At 38.0% G+C, this 24,646-nt stretch overlaps 1 protein-coding gene across 13 annotated transcripts in view; it reads right to left on the bottom strand.

Moving 5' to 3' along the window:
* The window catches only part of CYRIB (CYFIP related Rac1 interactor B), a 144,416-nt gene that overhangs the window by 27,651 nt on the left and 92,119 nt on the right, over positions 1–24,646 (bottom strand). For 4 of the 13 annotated variants that reach the window (XM_036084513.2, XM_036084514.2, XM_036084515.2 and 1 more), the window contains one exon: positions 5,100–5,182. The exons of 4 other annotated variants lie outside the window; for them this stretch is intronic. In XM_036084513.2, the coding sequence (XP_035940406.1) occupies positions 5,100–5,172 (73 nt within the window). In that variant the 5' untranslated portion in view covers positions 5,173–5,182. Of the gene's footprint in view, positions 1–4,104; positions 4,188–5,099; positions 5,183–24,646 lie in introns of all 13 variants that reach the window. 5 more of the 13 variants (XM_036084506.2, XM_036084507.2, XM_036084511.2 and 2 more) reach the window with 2 other exon arrangements.

Here is a 24,646-nt window from a genome sequence, read left to right as displayed (position 1 = left end):
TGAATTTTACACAATTTTATAAAAAATAGAAAAGGGGGCAAAGATCAGCTACAAAAAAAATAACAAAAGAAAGTCACACAAAAACTGCAATTGTGATAAGGGGCCATTATGCTTTAGTCTTGCACTCACTCATTCGGTAAATATTTACTATCTATCTCCCTGAGTTTCATCGAGGCAGGGACCTCAGTGTATAGCGCATACACTGCACAGGATGTAAACTCGTCCCAAGTAGATTTTCTATAACAAGTGTTTGGTGAATGAATGAGAAGGTAGAGATATAAATGTGCCTCCAGCATGAGTTAAAGGAAACTATTATGCATTTTTATCTCTGTATGACTATAATCCTCCATCATTTTAGAAAAATAAATACAAGAAAATGCCACCAGAATAAAGATATTTCAAAGTACAGGGCAAAAGCAACTGAAAATATGCAAGAAGTAAAATGGGAAAATAAAGTTAGACTAAAAGAGTGGATCTCAATAGTTTTACAAGATTGCGGGGGACAAGTCACACAAAAGACACAAGAATTAGAGGGAATGTATGACTAAATGGAAAGGCACTTTAACAAAGAATCAGAGAAAGTAAGATTCCATTCCTCATTTACAAACGACCACCTTTATTTACTCTCCTATTCTGGTCTACCTGGAGATAAGTCAAGTTAACTAACAGATACTGAACTTCTATCATTTACAAAGCACTGCGCAGGTTGGAAATGGACATAAAAATAAATAGAAGTGCCTCTTCTCCTAAGAACCACAATTTAATGGACTAATAGATACAGTAGTTACTCAGGCTAAAGATGTGCCATTAGAATGAGCTATAAATGCCATTATCAAATAAGAAATTCCAGAAAGTAGAAGAGGCTATACTGCCCCCAATTCAGTGCTTTTTATATGCTGCTATTAGCATAACTGCTGTCAAATTTTATGGGGCAATTCTGGGTTTATATCTTAGTTGAACCATTATTCTTAAAATAAAATCTTATCATATAGGTACAATTTAAGAAAAAGGCCCTTTTTCTAGTACACCTCAAGAGTAGATAACAGTATTTTCATTGAACATAGAATGTCATTTCATGCCTTAAGGGCTTTGTAGATGCTGTTCCTTCCTTCTAACAATGTCCTTCACTACCTTACCCTGAAACATTCTAACTCACCCTCCACAACCCAACTCCAAGGTTACCATCAGAAAGTCTTCCATGATATCCCATCTACTAACTGCTAGGTATAGTTAATCCCCTGTGATCCACACTTTGAATGGTAAAGGATGTGTTTGTGTTTCTATCTTACTATATTGAGAACTCCCAAAAGGAAGGTGTTGTATCTTCGTTATCTCTGAATCCTCAGCATCTACTGGTTGGCATACAGGAGGCAAGCCATAAATGTCTGTTGAACTGAACTGAAAAACCATGTATGTACAGGCATGTAAACTAAAGGAGTCATGATTTAAAGACATCTTCATTCTGTAAACTACAGGATTCCATTAGATCACGTTTTATATGCATAAAAATACTTAATTTGTACACAACTTGATACAAAATGCCAGTATATCTATCTGTATTAAATTATTTCTCTAGCTGCCCAATCATGGAGATACAATGAGCTAGATTTAACCACTAAGAATAATGAAATAGGAGTGCCTGAGTGGCTCAGTCATTAAACGGTTGCCTTCGGCTCAGGTCATGATCCCAGGGTCCTGGGATCGAGCCCCACACGTCGGGCTCCCTGCTCAGCGGGAGCCTGCTTCTCCCTCTCCTCCCTGCTTATGTTCTCTCTCGTTATCTCTGTCACTCTCTCTCTCAAATAAATAAATAAAAAATTTTCAAAAAAAAAAGAGAGGAATGAAGAAATGGTAAAGCCAAATTACTCTGGTAACCTGAATATTATTCTTCAACCAGAAACAAACAATGTAGTATTAAATATGCTACTTAATAAAAGAATGTGGCTTTATTCTCAGTAATCACAAGGAACTGGCAAATCAACTACATTGACAATTCCTAGTCTGCTATACAGCTGTTGAAGACAGGACCCATGCTTGGGCTAAAGTCACTGAAGTAGTCTAAGGATAAGATAAACTTTTACAAATGCGTATTTCCAAAAAGAAGGAAATATGCAATAGATGAAACATAAAAACTGATTAAGAGAACTCTAAATGTTGGAATCAAAAGAAAACATTTAAAAACCTAGGTAAGAAGTAACACCGGGCAAACTCTAGCCAAGTATACGGCATATCCAGTGTCCAACTGAAAGCTCTACACTGGCTGATAAGGCCAACAAATATCACCTTTACTTACATCTGCCTTCAGTAAGTTAACGCTTCATGTATAGTTCTTCATTACTGGTTGTTATTGGTGGTGGTGTTAGCAATTTTAACCTATTCCTGCCACTAAATTAGCTATTTAAATTTTAAGGATAATGGTTCAAACCCCCAAAGACTGTAAAGCCAAGACCAAAGAGTATTTAAAATACTGCAGTAAATTCATGCTTCTCACTTGACCACAACATGATGCTAGGTTTACAAAAAGATCAAGTGCCAAGTCTTGAACAAGATCTTGACTGTATCAAAGCCAAGATTCTGCAAATGTAAGGACTTTGAGACAGAATAAAAAGGAGACAGAATAGCAGAAAAATACACAAGACCAGTTTGAAACAGATGCAAATAAACTAAAATACAGCTCTAATGTAAGTTGCCTCATCTGAAAGAAGAATCTTCAAGTCAGCAATCTGCTTAACATCCCCAAGCTGATTAAAATTCATGCTGAACATGCACTTAAAATGGCACTGTTAAATTGTTGAGAAGGGTCAAGAAAACTAATATTCATTTAATAACATCTTCCCCTAAAAACCCAACAATTTAATATGGTCCTGATATTCACATTACTCTTCTTTGCTAGCCTGTACACAGGACCCAAACTGTAACAGAACATTTCTAGGAATGTAATAAATAAAAAAAAAAAAATCAGAGACCACAAATTATTCCATAAAATGGAGATAAGCTACAAATAGATTCATATGAACTGTCCTGGTTTAAAGAAAAAATATAGAAATTATTCATAAAATAGAATGAATTGTATAATATCACATAAACTGAAGTTGATGGAAAATGCAATGACTCACTGGGGATAGATTTTAAGGGATTTGTTTATTTTGTTTTTAAAACCAGAAAAGGTCTTAAATTTTAAGAATTTAAAAATCTGTTCAAATGTTTTAATCTCAGATAAAAATGCACGGGATCACACAACTTATAAACTTCTATCTCTTCACCCTTTCCTAACAATTTTCTAATAATGATCAGTTAAAACAGCAACATTCACAGTGAAACAACCAATTTAATATCATTGTTCTCAATTTGACAACCAGATAAGCTAAAGCAATACAGACAGCCAAAAAGCAAAAGCTTTCCAACATGCACAGGGGTCAATGACACTTACCTGCCACTCTTAGACCATATTACAATAGGTCATGCAACATAAAACAAACAGAAGGCAAATTACTTAAAGGTCTGTGAACCCATTATTTTTCTTTTTATTTAGAGTTAGAAAAAAAAAAAGGATTCCTGAAATACATACAAAATAATGAATTTAACTTTTCAAATTATCTGTAAAGATTAAATAATTAAGGTTCACACTTACCTTTTAATATTATGCCCAAATTACTGAGCTTTGAATGGCCTTCATGAACAGATTTGTATTGAAAATACTTCAAGATATACATAGAGTAATTAACGCCTAGTCAATTTTTCTCAACTGCAATAAATTTTCCCCCAAATATTGCTTCTATTAACAAATCCCAAAGTAGCATTTGTCCTTTCCACCAAAATTTTTTCATAAAAATGTTTTCACTAGAGTATCTCCAATTATAAAATAACGTCCTACTAGGAGATAAGACTCTCTTACAAAAATTCAAGTAAAAACATTTTATCACAATTTAATCTATAAAATCTTGACTTCCAGTTCTAGAAGGCACCAGAAATTTTACTCAAACAATTCATAGCTCAGTCATGCAAAGCAGTTAAAAAGATGGCAAAGTGGAAACATTCATTTAGTGCAAGACAAACGCAGTCTACTGCAGGCAAAGAGAAATAGATATAAAATCATCTTCTCACTTTCAAAATCAAGGAAAAAATTTGGCCCCTGCTCAAGGTCTGTGCATGTCAAAACTTTAAGAAGATTCCCCATGTTAAGGTACCTGTCAAGACAAGAATAAGAAAAGAGAAAATATCCCTTTATAAAAAAGAACATCTGAAATTTATTTTTTTTAAAAATAGTAACAGGGAAAATGTTCATTAGGCCATGAATTCGTCCTTCAGGTTACCCAGACTGTGCTCTGGCAGACAGCAAACCGGGTTCTCAAGGTGTTGGTATGTAGGACCTAGAGGTGAAATGTGGTTTTCCTGTACACAATGGCACAACTGTTGCTCTAATTCTTCTCAAAATTCTCCCAAGACAAGTTTCATTAATGGCCTTATAATGAAAAATTCTTTAAGTATTCCAATAGTGCTAGTATTCTGAAAAAGAAATTTCTTATCAAGAATTATTCACATGTCATCTTGCTTAATATTGCACTGAAACAAAAATTTATTTCAAAGCCAAATATTAAGAGTTTTGGCCACAGCTCACCTTTGCATTTCATCTTAACATAGCAGAATATTCAACTTACTTCCTGTATGCCATTCAATAAAGCATATATTTCTAACCAAATTTGGATTACTAATATATTTGTGGAAGTTGTTTAAAGTATTGATTCTGGATATGCAGCACCATACTGATTTTCTGTAAGATTATCATAGGATTGTGAGCAAACACATTGCTGGGCGCAGTCACCAAGGCATACTATTAGAATGTTCATCATAAGGCTGCTTGCTTCATGGACTAATGAAAGGACAGCACTGGCTACAGACTCAACATGATTTTAGCAAATGAAAAACTAAAGAATTATACATATGATGGTGATGTTTGCCTATGATTAAGAAAAAAATCATGCAAACTTTGTTTGATCCCCATAATTTATTAACAAATATTCGGGCCAGCCTTCACTGTGGTGTGACCATCTTTCACCTTTACCATTATGCACCAGCTGTGAAGGGCCAAAGAGACTTACTTTCAAAGTCCAAGAAAAAATGTGCTGCATTGTGGTCTATGTCCCTGGTTAGCACCTTAATGAGATTACCCATGCCAGCAAACCTAAAAATAAAAATGGCAACATCATTTAGTTCCAGTAAAAAAAATTTTAAGCAGAGGCCTGGGATTCGGCAAAGGCTGGCTTGCTCATAATTACCAACAGGTGCAGGTTTATATACTTCTGGCATTGAAAATTTGGAACAACAAAAGCACATTTGGCTCTGAGTTTAGAGCCCTTTCCCTCTTTTCCACATATCAAAAAAGTTACATAAAGCAAGATTGAAAAAAAGATTATATTTTTACATATAACTTGCAATATTTACATTTGATTAATATCTATGCTAGTGTTACTCCTTTAAAATGTTTGAGGCATATATTCTCAACTTAACATCAAAAATAGATCTCTCAAATAAGTAAAAACTGAAACTATTATTTTTAAGTAACAGGGATATTTTCCTCCTTGCAGAATCAAACCCTATTGGGAATACTAGGAAGTCAGTATTCAAACCACATTTAACCATTAAAGACTGAAGGGAATTATCAATTGATGACCCATTTAAAAAGTTTTACCACACATAAACCAGTGTTTCTTACATCTTCTATACTCCTAAAATTAATCAGATTTTTCATTATTTAAGTCAAAGACTGATAATTCAACAATATCAACTATATACAAACATACAAAATATATAACTTGGAAGTTAACACAGCAAACAAGCAAAAGGGAGCCAGCAATGACCATAACTTAGTAAGTTTGCAGAGGAAAAACAGTAAAAATTAAGGCATTGGCATAAATCTTGCCCCCAAATTTGCCATGAATCAGTGAGGATGAAGGTGGAAGGAGGTGTCAGGAACATCCAGGAAACCAGGCTCAAACTGTGAAGTGGCAGTAACTATAGGGAAGGCAGACTATGACAGCACAGGCACACCACACCTTCCCCTCTCCCAGTTGCAATTGTTTTCTCCAAATATGGAACTGCTAAGCAAATATAAATGAAACAAAACATACAAGTAAAAATATTTTTTATCAGTGAAAGAAGACATCTTATTACTCACCCCCATTACAGACAATCTGAAAAGAGTTAGGACTTCTGGCCATCTGTGCTGTCCATTCCCCTCCCTTCCTCCACCTACGCCCTGGACAGTGGCATACGTTATCTAACTCTGAGCTTCCCAAAGAGGAAGTAATAGTATATGCATAACAGTTATTTACTTTATAGGTCAAAGTGTGGCGGACTGACACACATACTTCTTAGAAAATGTTAAAATTTATTCACAAATGCTAAATTCACAAATGTTAAATTTATTCACAAATGATAAACACTGAAAACTCCTCTCTCTTTTAAAACAATATTATTTCTCCAATGGGAGAGGTCAGAATCTATCTTATTTTTGATATTAAAATCCTTATTACACAGAATTTCACTGGAAAGATGTCGTACAATGTCTTACACAGATGGATAAACAGAGTAAAACTAAGAGGGAAATACTTCATCTTAATTATCTTATACACTGTAAAAAGTTTAATTCTAGGCTTTTTTATACAGGGAAAATATAAGCATTTTCCCCAAATCATCACACCCAAATAAGACCTCAAATTGGTTACCAAATTTATTCAAGAGTTGTTTTTTCCCTTTGGAACCATTTGGAAATAGAGTATTTCACAGCTTTAATTTTTAAAAGCTTTCACATATACATGGAATATCTGTTTCCAAACATATATAAATTCCTTTACGAGCAAGAACTGAGACCAAATATACAAAGAATTACCTAATGGTATCAAAATTTCAACTACAGTTGGAAAATAAGCACAAGAAAGGACTGAAATTGTCTTTAAGAGGAAAAAGGCAGCGCATCATCTGGTGTTCAAGAGTGTACTTCTATGGAATCAAACCAGAATTCCACCTCTAGCTGACAAGCTGTCGGACCTTGAGGATGCTAGTTTACCTTTCTGGGACTCATTTTCTTTATCAGTAAAATATACATACCATAGAAACTATTTTAAAGGGTTATTAGGAGAGTTCGATGAGATTAAGCTCTAACTTAGCACAGTGTCTGGCACACAGAAAGCATGCAATAAATGTTGGCTATTGTAACTACAACCCTAAAATTACAAAATCACTTTTAAAAAAATTGTAATAGCTCTACTTCTTTAATATAAACCAATATCATAAATCAGAGTAAATGACAAAGCCAATGTTTCCCCATTTTTGTCAAGAATATTGCTGAAATGCTATCCTAAAATTAGTCGTATGATATCATCATCAGGTACAGGAGGAAGGGAGATTAGGTCTCCTTACCTTTTTACTTGTATGCATACAGTCGATCCTCAAGGAAAATATTCAAAATTGGCCAAGTCTGTCTGCTCCATTTTCCTACACCCCCCTCCGTAAACTTCTTCCACTATTTGGTCCTTCTTTCAAGGTACCCTAGCCTAATGTGACCTTAATCCCCTCAACAAGTACTCAAAAATTTAGAATTTCTGATCTCTTCATCCCAAACCCAGACACTTAAATCGAAAGTGGCCCAGCTTATCTAGTACAGGTTTCTCAACCTCAGTACTATTAACATCTGGGGCTGGATAATTCTTTTGTGGAGAGAGGTCTGTCTCACACGGTAGGACCTTTAGCAACATCCTGGGCCTAATATGTACTAGAGGCCACCAGTAATCCAACACACAAGTTTTGACAACCAAAAATGACTCAAGATATTATCAAATGTACCCAGGGGGAATCATCCCTGGTTGAGAACCACTGAATGTAGTACAACTGGGGTCCAATGCAGAAACTTTCTTTACCATAGAGCACTCAAGAAAGATCTATGTAGGCAAACCACACCATGCGTGTCTCTTTGAACAAAAACTCACGGAATTCAGGGTGCTCAGTCGGAGGAGCATTAGACTCTTGACCTCAGGGTTAGGAGTTGAAGCCCCACGTTGGGTGTACAGATTCCTTAAATAAATAAATAACTCACGGAATTTTTCAAAGATCTGAATTCACACAGTTCAACAGTTCGTTATATCATCAGTTATCGTATCTTTTTAATGAGGGTAAACAAATAAATCAAAACCATATCCCTCTCTTACATAGTTTAACTCTTTAGCCAAAACCAGAACAAACAAACAAAACCTCTCCATCCTCTGATTTCAAAGAATACGATATGGTAGCTGTCAGGTCTGGTAGGTACCAGACTGCCTGGGGTTCAAACCCCAGCTCTGTCACTAAGCCCTGCAACTATAGTCAGGTTTCTTAATTTCCTCATGCCTCATCTGTAAATTGTTCATAACATTAATATCCACTGCAGAGGGTTCATAAAATCATTAAATGGGTTAACAGAAGCAAAACATTTAGTAACCATGCTTGGCAATCTATTTGCTGCTATTGCTATGGCTATGTTAGAGGATCTGTTCCCAGTAGCAGAACCCAAGGAACGTGAGGCTTCAGGATATGTGGCAGCCATATTTCCTGCCACAGAAGAAGCCAGCCTGTCACAAAAGGATAAAGCCAGCATGCTTTAGACCAAGTGTCCTAAAGTCACTAATTTCTAATTCCATTTGTTCCTGAATTCTAGCTGCCATTTCCCTCAGTTTAGTTGCTAGATTTTTCTCCGGCTTTAAGATAGCCTAGTTTAGGGGCGCCTGGGTGGCTCAGTAGTTAAGTGTCTGCCTTCGGCTCAGGTCATGATCCCAGGGTCCTGGGATCGAGCCCCGCATCGGGCTCCCTGCTCGGCGGGAGGCCTGCTTCTCCCTCTCCCACTCCCCCTGCTTGTGTTCCCTCTCTCGCTGTGTCTCTCTCTGTCAAATAAATAAATAAAATCTTTAAAAAAAAAAAAAATAATAAGATAGCCTAGTTTATTTCAACCAATTTCCTTTTTACCTGTTTAGTTGAGGTGGGTTTCTGTCATTTACATCTAAAAAAGTTCTGACTAATAACATTTCTAAGTTTCAGATTAATGAATGTGATACAAAAGACACTAAGACATATAAAAGGGTTTTCAGATTATATAAAACTTGGGCCAAAATGCTTTTTATATTTTAGAGGCACTATTTCAAAGTAAGTAATAAATACTATGATTTAGAATAATAAACGGTCTTACAATCTGAATTTAGAAAGAAAAATCTAAAGATTCTCTTTCAAATTATTTTATTGTAACCTTTGGATTAAACTAAGTATTATAAATATTTACTAAATAAGCTAAGAAGAAATGTGACACACAAAAACCAGATATAGGTCACTTCAAGTGTTCACAGTATTGCTGGTAAAATTTTGTGACTGTGAGCTCTTATGTTACATGTTTGTTTCAAAGTTGGTGAGTTATCTGGAAAGGTACTTGCTCTTCCTGGCCTGGAGTCTGTGGAATGTATTTTTGAGCTCACAAAAGGCACTTAATAAATACACTGGACCATTTTCCCAAAAGAAGTTTCTTTAATTAGAATAAAAGAAGCTAAGAGAAACACAACTATACGTTACAGTTAATATACTATTTACTCCCTTTTTAGAAAATTCCTAAGAAATGCTGCAATTTCATTTACCCTTTTGAGCTCTGCCTAGAATGCTAGTCCCCAAGATTTTCCCACAGCTGGCCTTTTTTCATGCTTCAGGCCCCACCTTAATGCCCCCTCTTCGGACAGGCTCTGTCTGCCAACCTTATCCATAGTCGTTACCCCTACCTCATTATCTTCGATCACATCATCCAACTTCCTCCTTCAGCATACTTAACATCATCTGAATTACTATTTGTTTGTCAGTTTGCTTCATATCCAGTTTATAAACTTAATATTTCTGGGTGGGGGATGAGAAAAAGGAAAAACTCAAATAAACCGATTAGCTTCCCTATAAATGAGGGTTTCTTAAACTTGGCATTACTAACATTTGACCCATATAATCTGTTGTGGGGACTGTCCTGGGCACTGTAGGATGTTGAGCATTCCAGGCCTCTATCCACTAGATACCTGGTATCACCCCAGCACCCAGCTGTGACAACCAACAACGCCTCCAGATGTTGTCAAATATCTCCTAGGGAGCAAAAGTGCCCCAGTTAAGAACCACTACTTTAAACGTATGGCCGCTAACATGAAGTGCATCCTCAGTTCTGCCGCACAATCCTACTATGCATCTCCAATCAGTCTACTCTCCTACTTCACCAGGTGACCATTTCACAAGGCTTTATTTATTTTTAATCTCCTCACACCTCTAACAATCTATCCTCCATCCTCACATGCAAGAAATGACCTCACTACATTGTTTACAAAAAGAAAGAAAGAAAGAAAGAAAGAAAGAAAGAAAGAAAGAAAGAAAGAAAGAAAGAGGAAGAAAGTCATCTATTGTTCTTTCTACCCCTTCTTCATCCGTAACCACTTAGTCTGCCCTCTGCACCTGTTCCTGAGAGACCTGGTTCTCCTACTCAAAGGCTTCATGTCTTCCGTACACCATCTGGCCTATCCTCTTTACAGCAAGAACTTGTCATCTGAGTTGCCTGTTTTATTTCTACTTTTTTTTTTTTTTTAAGATTTTATTTATTTATTTGACAGAGAGAGAGACAGCGAGAGAGGGAACATAAACAGGGGGAGTGGGCGAGGGAGATGCAGGCTTCCCGCGGAGCAGGGAGCCCAATACAGGGCTCGATCCCAGGACCCTGGGATCATGACCTGAGCCAAAGGCAGACACTTAACGACTGAGCGACCCAGGCGCCCCTATTTCTACTTTTTACCTCCCATTCTTTCAATTTGTTCCAATCTGGCTTTTATTCCCACCAATACGATGAAGCTGGTCCCTGTCAAGATCACCAAAACCTGCATCTGGCTAACTCCAAAGGGCAATTTTCACACTTCAACTTACTGGATCTCTTAATAGCCTTTGACCCAGTTTATCACTCACTCCTTCCTGAAATACTTTCTTCAACTGTTTTTTTTTTTTTTTTAAAGATTTTATTCATTTATTTGACAGAGAGAGACACAGCGAGAGAGGGAACACAAGCGGGGGGGGGGGGGGGGCAGTGGGAGAGGGAGAAGCAGGCCTCCCACTGAGCAAGGAGCCCGATGTGAGGCTCAATCCCAGGACCCTGGGATCATGACCCGAGCCGAAGGCAGACGCCCAACGACTGAGCCACCCAGGTGCCCCTCTTCATCTGACATTTAGAACAATCCATTCTCCGGAGTTTCTTTTCTACTTTATGTCTGTTCTTTTTCCATATCTTTCCCTTTGGCATCCACAGTTACTTCTTCCATCTTAAACAAAACAAAAACTTTCCCTGATTGTATTTCCCTCACCAGTTCCCACCCTATTGCCTGCTTCTCTTTGCAGCAAAATTCCTTACGAAGAGTTGCTTACACTCATTGTCTTTTATTCCTCTCCAACCAGGCTTTTTCCAACCCTACACCACCAAAATTGTTCTGGCAAGGTCATCAAATAACCTCCCCGTTGCTAACTCCAATGGTCAATTCTCAAGTCCTCACCTTACTTTCCCCTTCAGGAGCATCTGACATAACTGACATTTTCTCCTCCTCCTCAACACACTTTTCTCATTAGCTTAAAAGACACCCCATCTCACTTCCTTCACTGCTACACCAGTCTTGTTCTTGCCACCATCATTTCTTTCCGGAATTACTTCGAAAGCCTCCTAACTGTTTCTACTTTTGCTTCCTATTATAATGTCTTTTTATTACAAGAAGCAAAGCAATCTCTTAAAAATATAAATCAACCACATTCTTTTTCTGCTCAAAAACATGCAATGGCTTACAGATGCACTCAAATAAAATCCAAACTTCTTACCAGGTCCTACCTACAAAACCCTACGTGATCTGTCCCTTACTCACTTTGGCCTCAATCTCCCACCACTCTACACAACAGCCTGTTGCAGTTTCTCTAACAAAGCAAGGTTTCTCTCTCCTTGGAGCCTCTGTACCTGCTTTTTCCCTAGCCTGGAATGCTGTGTCACAGACCTTCAAATGGCAAGCTACTGTACTTCACTGAGCTCACAGCTTCAATCAGACCACCTCAGAGAGGGCTTCCTTGACTAATCTGCCTGTAAAATCTCTTCCTCTTTCCTCTTCTCAAACTGATGGTTATCACCATCTTAAACATATTTGTACCTTTATCTATTTGTGTCTGCCACTGCAAGGTAAACTTTTAAGAAGGCAGGGACTATTTTGTACAGCACTCTATCCCCAACACCTGAAACAATGCTTGGGGATGTACTAGGTAGTCATAAATATTGACTCAATAAACAAATGATTGAAAATACAGAAAACAAAAATTTGTGAAGTTTTATAGAAGTGTTCCAAGAAGGGGGGGGGAGGAAAAATGAAAATAAATATTGACAATTGAAAACTGAATTAAAAAAAAAAAAAGCCTGAGAATTTAGAAAGCGTGCATGTTTTCCCAGTCAGATCAATGAAGAGACTGTCTCTCTCACTCACTCAGTAAAAGCCAGTAGTCTTATGAGCAACTAGTAAAAATTTTTGAAATATTAAATAATTAGAGAAATAAAGTGACAGAAAATATGAATATCACGAAAGTCTACAGTATGCCCACCTAACTAAGCAAGAACATAATATCCTTCTACAGCCATAAATATGACTCCAAAGTAAGAATGGAGACTAGCCTACATCATAATTCTGATCTTTGTAAAACTGAACAGCATTCATAACATTTAAAAAAAAAGCTTGGAAATGTGGGTTTAAGTTTTATTTAGTTTCCTTTAGACCGTAAGTCTTCCCCCAAAAGCCCTATTTGGGAATTCTTCAAATCTGAGAAAGAAGAATTAAAAACAGAGTGTTGATCCTGTGCTATCAAAATTTTATACGGAGAACTCCAATAACAAGCCAACATCCGTATCATCTTCAACCCGGGTAACAGAATAAAGAACTCAAAGAAATATGATGAAGTGTTAGAGAAAAGGAGATACTGAAAAACATACTTTGTTCTTTTTAAAAAAACTTCACAACAACAGATTTTAGAAGAATGCTTTACAAAGCCCTACCTTCCAATTTACAGTGACTAAAAATGTGTGTGTGAAAAAAACTTATCGAAATGGTGACTAAAAACTGCCAACCATTTATATATTTTTCTGAAGTTGGAATGTATGAGTCATGTTTTTTTTTTTTTTTTTTAAGATTCCATTTATTTATTTGACAGAGAGAGAACACAAGCAGGGAGGAGCAACAGAGGGAGAAGAAGGCTCCCCGCTGAACAAGGACCCCGACGTGGACTTGATCCTAGGATCCCAGGACCATGACCTGAGCCGAAGGCAGACACTCAACCGACTGAGCCACCCAGGCGCCCCTCCCAACCATTTTTAGTGTTGAAGACAAAGAACTTCTTGACTTTATCCAAGCTCTAGATTCTAGGCAAAAAGGTCTTCCAGAAAACATATTACCATAAAATATTGCTGAATTATATTCTGTTGTGCATAAAAACATTACTTAATATTAAATGATATTTCTCTGTATTATCGGACATTTAGACCTGCAGAAGCAACGGGAAGCCTTTAAAATGGACAAGATGGTGGGTTAATGGAGAATTCAACCACACTTCTGCTTTACTTGTCTGCCAAGAAATTTCTGGTTCTCATACAACGTGTATCATGAATCTGAAGAAATATTAACAGAATGGAAAGTCAGTAATGAAAAATATGATTCAATTTACAATGACAATGGAACACACATGATGAAGGCCAAGAGTAGCTGAGGAAATCACAAGCTTAAGCTTTGTTCACACTCTTCAGCTGTGTGTTCAGAAACTAATTATGACACAATGTAATATAACAAAATATATTTTGCATAAGCAAAGATATAGTGAATCACTTTCAGAACTCTCCAAAAACAAACCACCAGATATACCAGAGATTCTGGAACTGCTTTGTCATATACTCAATCAAGCAGCTAAGTACATGTTAAAAAATCTACTTTAATATTAAAAAAAAATAATATTGCACTCTGAATAACAATGCCAACAGAAACAAAATTACTAATAAGCAATGGTTCTTTCAAACAAAGTACTTCACCTACCAGAACCTGTTGAAAAAATAACTAAGTTAGCAGGCTCTTAGAGAGTAATTACAAAAATACTATAGGACATATGCTAGAATGATCCTTCTAATCAATCCACTATATAGCAAATGTTGCGATTAGGTGAATGCAAAGTTGAAAGGCAGGCAGAAATTCAGTTTTGCTATCCTGCAAGCCAGTTTACAAAACTCTAATGCCATATTTCTAGATCTAAGGTTTATTAAGGATAAACATTTCTCAAGTGATTCCATAAAGCAGCAAGTATAAGCTAAAATAGAAGAAACTTCAAAAAAATTCAAATGGTATCAACAATCTCACTTAGCACATCTGCTTCTAAAAATATTCAGGCACCATCCCCTTCAAACACTGCACAAAGTCCTGTTTATAGAACTACTTCTATGAAACTACATCATCACCATTTGAAAGCAAATGCTGATTTAAGATTGCAAATGAACAGCAGAGTGACTCCAGGAGTCATCGAGCAGCTGACAATAGTACAAGAAACTATTTTCAGTAGGTCAAACTTTTAAAATCTGACTGTTCAAATTAATAACATTGTAATAATTACATTTCAATAAAGTTTCTGATTAATATATCCCAGAAGTGTATTCTATGATGATTTTTGGCTTTGGCTTTAGCTGAATATTGACTTAATTGGCCAAATATGTATTTGATGCACCTCTGATACAAGCACACAAAGTAAATCTTCAAAGTGGTACAAAGTAAATATCCAATAAATACCTACTGAATTCATTTAAGAACTGTAAATAAGTGAAATCCAGTGGCATTTCTTTCATTTGAAGAATCAGGTACACAATAATTTAAAGGAAAGGTATAATCACAATTCCTTCTTAGCTTCTAACATGGCTACAACTTACTTTAGAAACATAGCGGTTGATTGTACTGAACATACCAACTTTGTGCACGAAGTGGGAAACCTCCAATGGTTAGCTGAGTGCCATTTATAATGGAGAGAAATAACCAACTCAAGCTGGCCTACCAATAAAGCATCTGTAATAATTATCCTGACACTGCACTATCGGCCCCACTGACTGCCGTACACATGCACATCACACCCTAACCTGCTTGTACCTTCATCTTCAATTCTTTCTTCCCCCTTCCTTCCCAACAAGAGAAGCTGCTCAACAGAATCTTTGTTCTAGCACAATGACAATGACTGGGCAACAGATATTTGTTCAATAAATGGCATAACCAAGATTTCCCTTTTCCTCTTGCCCCTCCTGTTTTCTGATCTTTATGTGGTAAACATGTTTAAGCAGAATCTAAGCTCCCAGGACTTCAACTCTCTCCCCATTCCTGGTTCCACAGCATTTGGTAAAATAAGTAGACTGAGCATCCCCTCTGAGATTGTAAGACCATCTGAGCATGCACTATCCAAGTACTAGAATTCTAAAATGAAGCATGAAAATGGTGGCACTGTATTTAAAAAAGATAAATGAATACTGTGTGGTCAAAAAGGTAGACTGTGACAGTTATTTACCTACTAACGCTCACCACCAAGCCCATCGTTCTGTAATCTCCTTTTAATGCTAGGACTAAGACGCTGAAGAGTGTATCTCCTAGACTACTTTGTCAGCTGGCTTCTCACTGGGCCCCACCAACTACAAGGAAATTGGAAGATGGGAAGAAAGAAGGTCCCTCTTTGGGGGCTTCTGGCTGACTCAGTTGGAAGAGCATGTGACTCTTGATCTCAGGGTTGTAAGTTCAAGCCCCACGGTGAGTGTAGAGATTACTTAAATAAATAAAACTTAGGGGAAAAAAAAAAAGGTCTCTGTTTTTCAAGTTCTGTCGGCATTTCCTGTCATCAAAAGCTAGCTATCTGGGGGCGCCTGGGGTTGCTCAGTCGATTGGGCGTCGGACTCTTAATTTCAGCTCAGGTCATGATCTCGGGGTCCTGGGACTGGGTGGGCCCTGCATTGGGCTCTGCGTTCAGCACAGAAGGTTGCTTGTCTCTCTCCCCCTCTGCTCCTCCCCCCCATTCGCACATGCTCTATCTCTAGGGAAAAAAAAGATTTTATTTATTCTACAGAGAGAGAGAGAGAGAAAGAGCACAAGCATGGGGAGGGGCAGAGGGAGAGAAAGAAGCAGGCTCCCCACTGAGCAGGGAGCCCGATGTGGGGCTCGATCCCAGGATTCTGGGATCATGACCTGAGCTGAAGGCAGTCACTTAAGCAACTGAGCCACCCACGTGCCCCTAAAATCTGAGAAAACAAACAAAAGTTTGCTATGGCTCTAGGCTCCAGCTCTTGGGGAATGCCAAGCAGCACTGCAGTGCCTGCCCCTCCAGAGGTCTGAGCTTCCAGTCTTCTAGAGTTCTTCCTTTGAGCTCCTAAATTCTGCCTAACCTACCTTTTCCCTTCTTTCCCCCCAGCTCTAGAAGTGAAAGTTGCTTCCTGTGGTTACCATTAATATCTTAAGTTACCTCATGTGATAGAACAGTGTATGTATTTGGTCTTTATCCCACCCCCACCCCCATGCCTAACCCAGAGCTCCTAAATCCTTTGGAATTTGCTGGGTGACAGGAGCATATTTTAATGAGTCCCCTAGATAGCTTCAAGATGAGGGCTGGTTGCCAGAAAGACCAAGGCACACTTAGATTTCAGCCCTACCTCCTGACCTCTGGCGAGGGGAGAGGGACTGGAGATTGATCACCAATGGCCAATGATTTATAATCGGTCATGCCTATATAATGGGACCTCCATAAAAACCCCTAAATGATGGAGTCTGAGGAAATTCCAGATTGGTAAATGCATCCACCACATGCTGGGAAGGAAACACACCCCAACTCCATGGGGACAGAAGCCCCTATGCTCAGGACATTTTCGGACCTCACTCTATGTACCTCTTCATCTGGCTGTTCATTTGTACCCTTTATAAAATCCTTTATAATAAACTGGTACTAGTGTAAGTACATGTTTCTCTGAGTTCTATGAGCCATTACAGCAGATTATCAAACCTGAGGAAGGAGTCATGGGAACAAGCCCCGCCCCTTCATAGCTGGATGGTCAGGAGTACAGGAGGCCTGGGACCTGTGAATGGCGTCTGGAGTGGAGGGGAGTCTTGTGGGACTAAGCCCTTAACCTGTGAGGTCTGTGCACCAACTCTACATAGTTAGAGTCAGCATCAAAATGAATTGTAGGATACCCAGTTGGTATCTGGAGAGTTGGGGAATTGATTGGTATGGGAAAAAAAGCCCCACACATTTGGTACAGGTGTTGGAAAATAGTTCAGAATTAGTGTCAGCAGTGTTGTGAGTAAAAACATGCACATTCAGCAACCTTTTTTTGCTCAGGCTTCCAACATTTGTGTAAATAAATCCACATGTTAAGTCCCTTCTTAAAAATACCTAGCAAGGTTTCTGCTATCTTGGTTGAAATCTGACTGATACAGAAGAAGTTTCAGAGAGTAGCTTAATCCTTAACCTTACCCACAATATCTGATCTATCATCATCAGATACTATTAATAAAGTGATCCTTTGATCTTCCTTCCTTTGCACAATGTAGAGGAGAAGAAGCAGGATTCAGGTACTACTGGGTGCCTAGGCATACCACCACCACAGAAGTATTAAAATCTCACCATAAATCCCTAGCAGATGCCAAGAGCAATATATTAGCCTAGTAATCACATGGAGATCAGTTACCGGTCTTAAAGAAATGTGACATAAACAAACAATAGAATGGAAATTGGGAGACTTGATTTCTAGTCTTGATTCTCCCACAAAATATGTGACTTTACCCAAGTCAGTACTTGTTAGACTGAATCTCTCACATTGCTTCTGGCCATGACTCTACATATGTTACACTGCATCTCTCCTAATGCTGACATCTAGTGGATACACTTAGATCTAGTATGTTAAAATGAAAAACCTTATTTACACTACTGTAAATAAAAGACTCACTAGGATGCCTGGCCATGTACAATAAATACAATAAATTAGGAGACCAATACTATCCCTTAAATGGAAGTGAACCATCATAAATTAGTATCACATCAGATTGTCATGGCATCTTTGAATCTGATTCAGAGATTACTAGTAATAGTACTCTTCCATGCCTCCAGATATTAAAAATTAAACCACCAATGCAAATTACTGCCTGAGCTGCAAATTTAAAACAAGAAAGCAAAGACATGCTTCCTGCTATAATGCCTTACATCAGGTAAAGACATAAGTTATTAGAAGGGCTAATATAAAGTTCCAAGGCAAGTAGTTTAAGAATGTACAGAAAGGTGATGGGAATCGGGAAAAAAAACAAAAACAAAAAAAAACAAACACTGAACCCCCAAATTACCTATTTTACAAGGATTAAGAAGGTTTTTCTTGAAAAAATACGATCTTTAAACAAGAAATAGTACTGTGAATTCACTTTCTTAAAACGTACCACTATTTTAGGGGCACCCGGGTGGCTCAGTCGGTTAGGCGGCTGCCTTCGGCTTGGGTCATGATCCTGGGGTCCTGGGACCAGGCCCCGCATCAGGCTCCCTGCTCAGCGGAGAGTCTGCTTCTCTCTCTCCCACTGCCCCTCCGCCCCCCCAGCTCGTACTCTTTCTCAGATAAATAAAATCTTAAAAAAAAAAAGTACCACTATTTTGAAATTCATAAAAAATTATACCTACACATGTATGGTAAAATATATAAATATGCAAGTGAATGATAAACACAAAATGTAAGATACTGGTTATCTCTGGAGAGAGACAGGGCCCTAGGACCAGGCAACTTCAAAGGTGTGGGTAACATTCCAGTTCCTCAGTTACTGGTGGATTCAGGGATTTTAGGCTTTCACGTTTACAAAGGTATTCTTTTGTATGTATCAATAATTTTTAAAAAAATTAAATGTAGAGGGGCGCCTGGGTGGCTCAGTCTGTTAAGCGTCTGACTCTTGATTTCGGCTCAGGTCATGATCTCAGGGTCCTTGAGATGGCGCCCCATAAGACGGGGCCCCGAGTCTGGCTCTGCACTCAACAGGGAATCTGCTTGAGATTATCTTTCCCTCTCCCTCTGTCCTATCCCCCACTCTTTCAATCTTAAAAACAAAATTTAAATGTAAAGTCACTGATATTCAAAGAACACATATGACTCATTCAAAGATGCCCAACAAAAATGACTGGATTGGAATTCAGGTGTCTGAACACTTTGCAATACACATGCAACAATGCATGGATGAGCCACTAAATAAAAACCCTCGCATACGTAAAACCTTGAGTATTTCCACAGCTAGCTGGTGTTTACAGTGCCTGGTGATAGTTGCTGCTGTTTAAAATCAAACCACCTTTCCTTAGCTCCTGTCTGCCGATTACTGTGACAGACACTGAATATTTGGCACCGAGGAGTTCACAGATGAGTGGAAGAGACAAAATGGTGCGGCATGCTTCATACAGAAGCATACAAACAACACAATGAACATACAGAAAAAGGAACACCTAACCAAAGGATTCCCAGAGGGGCTGATTCTTAAGTACTTCTTGCTGTCTATTTCTTTAAATTAGAAAATAATTTAAACATAAAAAAAATATATTCACATACTCTACCACCAGATCAAAGCAATGACATTTTGCCGTATGTTGCTTCAGAGGCCTCCCTATGTTTTTGTGCAGTTAACCTCCCAACCTTTCCCAACTAACTTTCCTCTCCTCCATCTCCTAAAGTAATCTTAAAAGTATACTTCCTTTCCAAACATATTTTAGAATTTTTACTGTGAAGGTCTGTATTCATAAACAACACAGCACTGTTCTGCTTTTCAATTTGCATGATTTACTGTCCATATTCCTTTAGAACTCACTTTTCTCACTCATTGGTGTTTTGAGAATTATCCATGTTCACTCAGTACAGTATTTCACGGTTCAAAGAAACCAGTTTATTTGCTTATTCACCTATTGAGGGACAATGCCTTTTCAATTTTTCTCTATTAACAAAGTATGCTGGACGCCTGGGTGGCTCAGTCGGTTAAGTGTCTGCCTTCAGCTCAGGTCATGATTCCAGGGTCCTGGGATCGAGCCCCACATTGGGCTCCCTGCTTGGCAGGGAGTCTGCTTCTCCCTCTGCCTCTCCCCTTGGCTTGTGCTCTCTCTCCCTCCAATAAATAAAATCTTAAAAAAAAACAAAACACAAAGTATGCTTTACACATATCCTTTCACACACTACGTATACTTGTGCCCCTGCAGAAGAGTTTCCACTGGATGGCAATCTAGAAATTAAAGGGCAACTGTAACTCTACTACATTGCGCCGAACTACTCTCCACAGTACTGTTCCACTAGTAAAAGATCTCCTCCTTCCCATCCTCCAAAACCTCAAGCTTCAAATGTTTAGATTGTGAAATATCTCATTGATGCTTTAATTTACATTTTCTTGATTATCAGTAAAAATGTGCCTCTCCATGTTTATAGGCCATCTGTAAAACGTATATTCATATCCTCTGTAACTTGTGCCATTTATTTTTCTAAGATCTTTCCCACACCTACCTTTCCATACGCTGTACTCAGTACTGCAGGGGCCCAGAATCGGTAAATGACATCCCTGCCAGCTGTTAGGCTATGTGAGTCAGAGGCACTGGAAGGTGAGCAGGCAGGGGAGAGAGAGAGAAGCTTTCCATCTCTGGCCAGGACAGACCAGTCGCTGCTCTAAGAGCAGTCAGATGAGGTGAGGCCAGCATGCACTGCCCCAGTCAGAGGCAGAAGCAAGTGCAGCCGTGGGCTGCAGTCTAGTGGAGAGAGCAGCTTATCTCTGGTAGCAGAGCCATCATCCCACCTTTTTTTTTTTTTTTTTTTGCCACTCTATGTCTCCTCTTCCTCTTTGCTCTTCTAGTCTAATACCTTCATAACCAATCCTCTATATTAAATTCCCTGTTTGAAATACCCAGGGTGGTATGTTTTCCTAATTCAACTCCAGCTGATATATCACTCTCCCATCCCCCACAGCTGGGCTTTAGGAATTCTAGATAGGACTTCCGGGTACCAATCTTTTGATGCTTATACACATGGCAAATATGTTCTCCTAATCTGTAATACTGCAGTATCCTAGTCTTAACTTTGTCTCTGGTGCCATCTGTCACATGTAATCCACTTTTCTTTGTGGTCTATGTTTACTGTTTAAGTAATGATTCATCTGCAAAAGTGCCTTAGCTATTCTTGGTCCTTTGTTCACCCATGTAACTGTCAAGTTCTACAAAAATCTTAATGGGATTTTGACTTGATTTTGCATTAAATACACACACACACACACACACACACACACAAATACACATACCATTCTGAGGCAGAACTCCCATCTTTATAACATCAATCATTTTTTCATTTAATCTATAAATATGAGATTATACGAATAAGATTACATGACTACATTTTCTACTGCTAAACCATCCTTGCATTTCTGGTATCAACTCTATATAGTCATTTAAAAATATGTATTTCTAGATTTGGTCTAATATTTCACTTTAGATTATTTCTTAAGTAAGACTGACATATAATTTTTTTCTCTATTCTTGTCTGGTTTTGCTACCATGCCGATTTTATATATCAGCTGTCTCTAGTCTACATAAAAGTATAAAAGATAGAACATGAACGTCTGTGTCCCCTCAAAATTCACATGTGAAATCCTAAAACCCAATGTGATTAAACCCTTTGAGAGGTGATCAGGTCATCAGTGTGGAGCCCTCATGAATGGAATTAATGCCCTTATAGAAGAGACCCCGAAAGCTAAGTTGCTCTTTCTACCATGTGAGGACACAGCGAGAAGACAGCTGCGTTATGAACTGCGAAGAGGGCCTCACCAGAACCCATCTATGCTGGCATGTTGATCTTGGGACTCCCAGCCTCCTGAACTGTGAGAAATAAATTTCTGCTATTTATAAGCCACCTAGTTTACTATATTTTCTTATAGCAGCCCAGACTAAATACAACATGTGCTAAAATGGAAGTCAAACTTGACCATCTAGCCTTTGTATGTATCTGTTCTACAACATCCATGAGAAGCAGCCAACTAGCCCCTGCTTAAATATTTCATTCTGCATGACTATGCCCAGGGGTGACTCATTCTATTCTCAAATGACTTAAATTTTAGACTTCAGGGGCACCTGGGTGGCTCACTCAGTTGAGTGTCTGCCCTTGGCTCGGGTCATGATCTCAGAGTCCTGGGATCAAGCCCGGAGTTGGGCTCCCTGATCACTGGGGAGTTTGCTTCTCCTTCTCCCTCTGCCCCCACCCCCTGCTCATGCTCTCTCTCCAATAAATAAATAAAATCTTTATAAAAAATTTTAGACTTCAATTTTTAGAAACTTTTTTAGGAACTTCAGCTGATGATTAAATGATGCACAATTAATCCAACATGAATCCTACAAAGAATCACACAAAACTTATACTAAGCTGATATTTGCCCATTTGTTAATTTCTCCTCACTGGTGTCAGTTCTCACTGGCCTCTGAGAACTAAATAGTCCCTATGCCACTTGACAACCCATTAAATAATTGAAATATCTTAAAATATATTAAACTGAGGTCAAAAGAAATTTACCCATTAGACTATATACATATACTCACATATGCAAAAAATTACAGACAAGCTATCTCCTGTCTAGTAATTATGAGGATTTAGCTTCTGAAAGAGAATGAAGTTCAGAAAGGGATATTTAGGAATATTCATCATAAAGACCTTCTTAAACATTTCAGACTGAAAGAACTAAGGGCAACAGAACCATCTTGCCCTGAGTGTGACTATAACTTAACTTTCATATCCCAAGCACCTTGCAGAGGTCCCTGAACGCTTTGAGGACTAAATGAAAGTAAAAATGAGCGACTGAGATCTTTCTGTGTGCCACACACAATGCTAAGTAATATATACACAGTATTATCTTATAAAATCCTCCACCATTTTGGAGGTTGTCTAGCACTACAATCCTCATTTTATTTCTGAACAACCTGAAGGTCAAAAGGATTAAGTAACTTTCTCAAGGTCAACAAATTAGTGAACAATGAGGCCAGAATTCTCACTCAGGCAAATCTGGCTCCTAACAGTTCTCTTAGCCATTTTGCCCCATTTGCATCTTAGTCATAAATGAAAATACACATAATTCGGCCAAAAAGAGTAAAGAAAACTAAAACTTTCAAGTCTTCCTGAAAGGAATTAATTCAATACTAGCACTAGAATTTCTAAATTAGGAATAAAATTCTCACAGAAAAAAAATTTTAAGAAAAAAAACATTGACTAGAAAAAGATGACAGATGCTAACTAAGAAATGTCCTTAAATATTTCCCTACCATTTGTCAGGTCTTTCTGTTTGAGCCCAGCATGCTAAAGGAATTCAGTACAGTGACATTACAGTTCCTGAACTTCAATTAAAGCCATTCTCTTAAATATAACTCCTCCAAACTTATCATAATCAAACGGAATACAAAAACAAAATATAAATTTTCTCTTCCTGGTAATCACATAATCTTAAAAATATGTACTTGAATAATCTGCCTACATTTAAAAATCAGTATTGCTTATAAGGCCAAAAAGACTCCAGTAGAGCAAAATGCAGAATGCATACATCATAAAAACGTTTTGAACTAAGTATACTGATCTAATAATTACAGCTTTTAAAGTTCTGTATAGCTTTTACTAGGGCAATATTTATATAAACCAAAGTTCAAATCACTTAACAACTTTGAGTATTTTTACCATATTTCAAACGTTGCTGGTAGGGAGAAAGAGAAAGGAAGTGAAGGGTCTCAGAAAAGGTAGAAAATCAGCCCAGAACACAGGGTTCATGAGAGGACCTGAATCATATAGCTCAGTTCTCTAATTTTATAGGAAGAAACTGAGAACTACAGAAACTTGGGGACTTGGCAAAAGCAACAAATGAGTTTTTTAAAAGTGGTGCTTAATCTAATGACCCTGACAGTGAAGCCTTTGAGAACATCTTTAAAATATGGCATCAGGGCAGATCACATTGACAGAACAAATCAAGTGCCACAACCAAAAAATACCCCAAAGTCAGACGCCCCACCATGTCCCCTTCAAAACAATAGTGTTGTTTTTGCTATCAGCCAAGCTTCAACAGATCTTCCAGTCCCTTTATTGGTAGTTGGCGACAAGGTGCTGAATGACCGTTTAATTGTCAAATTTAGTGACACCATTCTAGGCTCTTCCTAGCTTACACTGGCCCATCATCATTGTACAGTTCATACTACTTAATTAACTGTAAAACATTTGATGACTTTTTACAAGTCTTGACCTTTTTTTGTGATTCCATAACACAAGCATCAGACCTTACGACTTGCATCCTTCCTATGGAAATTATGACATTTTTCTCATTAAGCTTTCAACATCTCAAGCTGATATTTTATTTTTTACATGTTAATTTCATGTTCCTTGAAATAGAATGTGAATTCTCTGAAGGTGGGCACTCTCCAAGGCTTACCCCTTATGTTCCGACTACTTTTCCACAGAATATGCCGCTGTTTCTCTGATTATTGACCAGCAAACTGAAGTTTCTTCAAAGCTGTTTCAAGAACTTCTAGCCTA

The sequence above is a fragment of the Halichoerus grypus genome, chromosome 5 (genome assembly GCF_964656455.1).
Source record: "Halichoerus grypus chromosome 5, mHalGry1.hap1.1, whole genome shotgun sequence".
Lineage (NCBI taxonomy): Eukaryota > Metazoa > Chordata > Mammalia > Carnivora > Phocidae > Halichoerus > Halichoerus grypus.
Note: the sequence above shows the minus strand (reverse complement) of the source record. Positions and strands in the feature narration are given on the sequence as shown.